This window comes from Dipodomys ordii, unplaced genomic scaffold, assembly GCF_000151885.1.
Source record: "Dipodomys ordii isolate 6190 unplaced genomic scaffold, Dord_2.0 Scaffold152, whole genome shotgun sequence".
Classification (NCBI taxonomy): Eukaryota; Metazoa; Chordata; class Mammalia; order Rodentia; family Heteromyidae; genus Dipodomys; species Dipodomys ordii.
In genome coordinates this window covers 5,895,627-5,901,626 of record NW_012267368.1, presented here as the reverse complement: position 1 = coordinate 5,901,626, position 6,000 = coordinate 5,895,627, and the positions used below count along the sequence as shown (strand labels likewise).

At 46.1% G+C, this 6,000-nt stretch overlaps 1 protein-coding gene across 1 annotated transcript in view; it reads right to left on the bottom strand.

The window, feature by feature from the left end:
• Positions 1-1,444: 1,444 nt before the first annotated feature.
• Positions 1,445-6,000, bottom strand: part of Col19a1 (collagen, type XIX, alpha 1) — a 223,976-nt gene continuing 219,420 nt past the window's right edge. The window contains exons 44-46 of the mRNA XM_013032266.1: positions 4,963-5,091; positions 1,889-1,966; positions 1,445-1,581 (exon numbers count right to left, since the gene is read on the bottom strand). Coding sequence (XP_012887720.1) covers positions 1,445-1,581; positions 1,889-1,966; positions 4,963-5,091 — 344 coding nt within the window. The remainder of the gene's footprint in view (positions 1,582-1,888; positions 1,967-4,962; positions 5,092-6,000) is intronic.

The window sequence follows — 6,000 nt, the reverse complement described above, 5'->3', positions numbered from 1 at the left end:
AATAATAGGTTGTATGTACATGTAGGCCATATACACGGTCCTGACCAGAGGGCCACTCTCTAGTGAAGACCAGCCCAGTCATGGGTGCATTCAGACACATCCTGCCTTGGCCTGCTCTCCCTGGGCCAACAGGAGTGTGGGTGGTTGTCTGGGGTATGGAGCTTTGCCTCTGGAGCTTTGCCTTCCACCTCTGGACAAGCCCCTCCTGGGGTGCCTGTGCTGGTACTCCACCTCATTTCCAAGGGCAAGTCACCTTTTCCAGTCTATGCCAGTCCTGTGCTTCCCTTTGATGACTAGGTTGTGCTTGAAAGTCCGAGGATGAGATCTGAAGGATAAGCAGCCCAAGGGTCTCGCTTTGGGGAACCACAGGCAGCCTGTCTCCACCCAAACACTGCTTAGGAAAACAGCTTTCTGTTGACAGAAGAGAAAGTTTGCTGGGGAGGGGGAGCATCAAGGGCAGGCTCTCCTGTGGAAATGCTCATTTGTTCTTCTTTCCCCCATGGAGTATTCATTCATTCCAGCGGCGACTGCTTCAAATTGAGCTCAGTACAAAGAGCTAACATAATCATTTCAGTTGTGTGGGCTTTTGAGACTTTGGGGACTGCTTGATTTAAAAAAATAGTCTCCTGTATTTTTATTCCAAAATCTACATGGAGCTCTTATTGCTTGTCCCTCTTTGTTTTTTACACCGGTGGAAGAATTCTTCTTGTAAAAAGTGAAAAAAAGTTCAACAGGAATGATGCACTAGCTCAAGGTTGACAGAAATGTTTAGCAACGATGGTGACTTTAAACTCAAAGAAAACTTTAAGACGAGTCTAAAACCTCAAAATTCAGAAACCAAAAGCCAACCACCAGCAACTGTCTACACACTGTGCATCATGTCGAATACCAAATGGTACTGTGCAGTTTCTTTTTGAAGAAAAATCAGTGACAAGGTTTGCTTACAAATCTCATATAAAACTGAATAAAAAATCATAGTAAGCCCGATGCCAGTGGCCAATGCCTGTAATCCCAGATACTTCAGAGGGTGAGATCTGAGGATGGAGGTTTGAAGCCAGAATTGGCAAGAAAGACCAGGAAACTCTTATCTAAAATTAACTACCAAAAAGCCAAAAGTAGAGCTGTGGCTCAGATGGTAGAGCACCAGTGTTGAGCAAAAAGATTAAGGGACAACCTCAGACCCTGAATTCAAAACCCAGTTACTGGTGTGCGCATGTGCGTGCTTGCGCATCACTAGCAACAGAAAGCAAAACATATGGAATGAATTTGGGGAAATTTAATCATGTTGGTTTGCAAATGAGTAAGACTCAAATTGTGACTTTTGATGTTTGCTTGCACATGTTAAAAAAATAAAAGAAGACAAGAAAAGCCGCCCATAGATGATGAGTTTCACAGCTTTGCAACAGCTCTGATGGCCAGGCGCCCTGCAGGAAGGAAGTCTGGCTTAGGTGTGTCCATGTCCGGCCTGTCCAGGTGGGGTCTTCCGTGCAGGGGAGAGGCAGTCTTCTGGGCTACATCGCCCGCTGGGTCCTGGCGGGCCCTGGGGGCCTGGGGCACCTGGTAAACCTGGCTGACCCAGAGCTAGTGGAACAAAAGAGCTGTTCAGAAGACCAGGCAGCGGTGGCCATCCTCTACCCTCCCCCAACTCTAGCCTGCATTCTTGTCTGACAGGCTGCTGGTACCCAGCACATATCACCGTTGTCTGACTGGAACCAAGCACGCATCACTGATGCCTGACTGGTACCAAACACACATCACTGTTGACTGATTGGTACCAAGCACACATCACTGCTGCCTGACTGGTACCAAGTACATATCACCATTGTCTGACTGGAACCAAACACATATTACTGTTGCCTGACTGGTACAAAGCACACATCACCATTACCTGAGGAACCTGGAAGCCCAGGGCTCCCTGGCAGCCCAATTCCAGGTTCACCTCTTTCACCCTTCTGTCCTCGGTAGCCTGAGAGAGAAACAGATGCATAAAGGAAAATTGTCCTGTAGCAACACAGAAGAACCATTTACCAAGTCTGGGATATTTAAGTGATTTCCTCACAGCATGAATCATGTATTAGTTATCTGTAGTCATACTCAAATATTAGATAAGGCACAGTAAGGCAATGGAGAGCTTTAAAAATACACAACATAAGCTGGGTGCTGGTGGCTCATGCCTGTAATCCTAGCTTCTTAGGAGGCTGAGATCTGAGGATCATGGTTCAAAGCCAGCTGGGCAGGAAAGTCCATGAGCCTCTTCTCTGATAAACCACTCAGAAAACCGGAAGTGGTGCAGTGGCTCAAGTGGTAGAGTGCTAGCCTTGAGCTGAAGAGCTGAGGGACAACATTTAGGCCCAGAGTTCAAGCCCCATGACTGACCAAAAAAAAAATACACAACATAAAACATCCCAGTGGGTCAAACTTCTGCTAGTGAGATCTTTCTGTACTGAAATGACAGCTCAGTGGTTCAGATCAGCCAGACCTGCTATGTGCAGCTGTGGCCATGTGCACGAGCTCTCTGCAGGGCTGGCACAGGCATCCAGGGTCAAGGTAAATAAAAGAAGTCTACAGCCAGGTACCAGTGGCTCACACCTGAAGCCCAGCTACTCAGAAAGCTGAGATTTGAGGATCACAGTTCAAAATCAGGAAAGCTGAGACTTTTCTCCAATGGACTACCCCAAATCTTGAGCCTGTGGCTCAAGTGGTAGAGGACCAGCCTTGAACAGAAAAGGTCAGGGATAGTGCCCAGGCCCTGAGTTCGAGCCCAAGGACCCCCCCCCCACACACACATTGGTATCATGGGAGCTTTTTCTCAGTCTGGTCCCAGATGGGGTCTCAAGGCCTCTCCAGGCCCTGTGTACTCCATATGATCTGGCTTCAGAGTGGACCTGACCAGTGAATGACCTCTAGTCACCATGGTCCAGCCATGGTACACACGTCAACTCCAATTACCTAACTTCTCATAATCTCAAAAAAGGAGACATACATGTTTAATAAATTAGAGGGGCTGGGCATGGTGGCTCATACCTGCACTCCTAGCCATTTTGGAGGTAGAGATTAGAAGGATCATGATTTGAGGCCAGATCAGGCAAAAAGTTCATGCAATCCTATCTCAACCAATAAATTCTGGGTATAGTCACAGCGCCTGTCATCCAGCTCAGTGGGAAGCATAACTAGGGGGTCACAGTAGAAAATGTGAGACTCTGTCACCAAAATAAGCAAAGTAGAAAGCACTGGGGATATGGCTCACGGGTTCGGATGGGAACTACTTAGCAAGTACAAAGTCCTGGGTTCAAGTACCAGAACCACCAAGAAAGAAAAGAGAGAAAGTTGGTTTTTGAGTGATTTTTTTCCAGCTAAGCAATGAGACTAGCTATCTAACCCATGTAACGTTGTCTTCCAAAATAACCAGGCAAAGGATGATTTTTAAAATTGCGAGTTGTCTGAGGCTCCACAGAGGGCCTCACCTGGAACAAGGTTCTTGGAGCCAGTCCATAGTGTAATATGTCAGGAGCTGTGCAGGTAACCTAGTCCTGTACCACCGTGGCCGCCCTCACCAGGGTCTGTGTGTCCATCCATCTGTGTGGATACTCAAGGACCATGAAGGCTGCAAGAACAGGGCAGTGGGGCTAGTGCTGAGTGAGTGATGGTGCCTGGCAGTGGATTCCAGGTCTGAACTTAAATCAAATGCTCCAAGGCAAAAGGCCCCACACTTGCTAGGCCACAGCCTCTCTGCTCTGTCTCGTGAGATGGCTCCTGGCAGGATTCTCGAATCTTCCAAGCCAGGCCCATGTGGCTACTTAACTGACAGGAAGCCAGATTCTTACCACATTGCTCTGTCAGAAGAACTCAGTCCAGCTCAATTTAAGATCATGCCGCTTGACAAGCTGTCAACAGTGCAACCATAACTTGCAAGAATAACTTTGGCTTTAAAACTTTAGAAACCATATGAAGAATTCTTTTTAAAATCATTTTTGTGTAGTTACACAAAGGGGGTTTTCAATTCAGTATGTCAGTTTGTGAGTACAATAAACCTTGATCAAGGCCACTACTCCTTTCACCATCCTCCCCCACTGAAGAGTTCTTTAAAGGTCAAAAGTGCTGGGCACTGGTGGCTCACACCTCTAATACTCACTACTCAAGAGGCTAAGATCCAGAATCACAGTTCAAAGCCACACTGGGCAACAATAAAGTCCACAAGACTCTCTCCAACTAACCATAAAAAGCTGGAGGTGGAGCTGTGGCTCAAGTGGTAGAGCACTAGCCTTGAACAAAAAAAAATCTAAGGGTTCAAGCTCTAGGTCCAGAACACACACATACACACATACACACACAGAGTTTACATCAGAAAGATCATTAACTCCCCCTCCCACCCAATACTTTAGATCTTAATGACCATTTGTCCTAGGACTGTCTATGATTCTTCTCTGTTTCTTTGAGGTTCTAAGATGATGGGTCTTGCAGTCTAACAGCATACAGGGTAGTACACACATCTCAAAGGCTGCTAGACAAGAACAGTACAGGAACACACATTACTGTTACTATATAAAAGGCATTTACAATAGCACATACTAATCAGTTTTGATATGAAACAGTAATTCTAAAACAGACATGGACAAAAAATATGCTCTACTACTGGGGCTGGGAAGGTGGCTCAGTGGTAGAGCACTTGCCTGGTAAGCCTGAGGCCCTGGGTTCGATTCCTCAGCACCATATAAACAAAAAGAAAAAAGCCGGAAGTGGCGCTGTGGCTCAAGTGGTAGAGCACTAGCCTTGAGCTGAAGAGCTGAGGGATAGCACCCAGGTCCAGAGTTCAGGCCCCACAACTGGACCCCAAAAAAATGCTCTACTAATCCACTCTGTGTATATTAGACATAGGTATATATAGATATGTTCCTTTAACTGTAATTAGCATGTGTTGAAGATTAGAAATGAATTTGACCCATCTTCTACCTGCAGACTTACCCTGGGGTCCGGGGTCTCCTGGGGGCCCGGGTAGCCCGTCCTTCCCTGGAGGGCCGGGCCTCCCATGGGCATGCCCGGCCAACATCGCTGCCGGCTGCTGGAGCTGAGACAGGATCACAGCCATCCTCTCTTCATGTACAAAAGAAAAAATATTTTACGTCATGCAATGGGAATATTTTTTTCAAAACAATGGACAAGTGCTTTTAAAAATTCAGTCCAGGGGCTGGGAAAGTGGCTCAGTGATAGAGTGCTTGCTTTGCATGCATGAAGCCCTGGGTTCGATTTCTCAGCACCACAGAAGCAGAAAAAGCCAGAAGTGGTACTCTGGCTCAAGTGGTAGAGCTCTAGCCTTGAGCTGAAGAGCTGAAGGATAGCGCCCAGGCTCAGAGTTCAGACCCCACGACCGACCAAACTGTTTATGATTTGTAGAGAGAATTTAGGTTCCCATGATAAAATGCCTTTTTTGGTTTGCTTTTGTGCTGGTACTGGGGCTTGAACTCAGGGCCTCATGTTCTTTCTTGGCTTTTTTCTTCAAGACTGGTGCTCTATCATATCAGTTTCTATTTCAGCTTGTTGGTGGTTAATGAAAGAGTCTCCCAGATTTTTCTACCTGAGTAACTTTGAACTGTGATTCTCAGCTCTTAGCTGCCTGAGTAGCTAGGATTACAGGTGCAAACTACCAGCACCTAACCTACAAAATTGTTTTAATAGTAACTTTAGGGCCACTGATGTTGCCACTGATGTTGTGATTGTGTAGTTACTCAAATATGTCCATAAGTTCTCCAACCCAGTTGGGGCTGAATTCCCCTGTTTTTCAGTGATGGCTTGGCCTTTCATTTCTTATGAATAGAGAATATAATATTTTAAATCATTTAAATGATCAAGATACATATTATTAGCTGGGCACCAGTGGCTCATACTTGTACTCCTAGCTATTCTGGAGGCTGAGATCTGAGGATTGAGGTTTGAAGCCAGCCTAGGCAGTAAAGTCTGTGAGACTCTTATCTCCAATTAATCAGCAAAAAGCCAGAAGTGGAG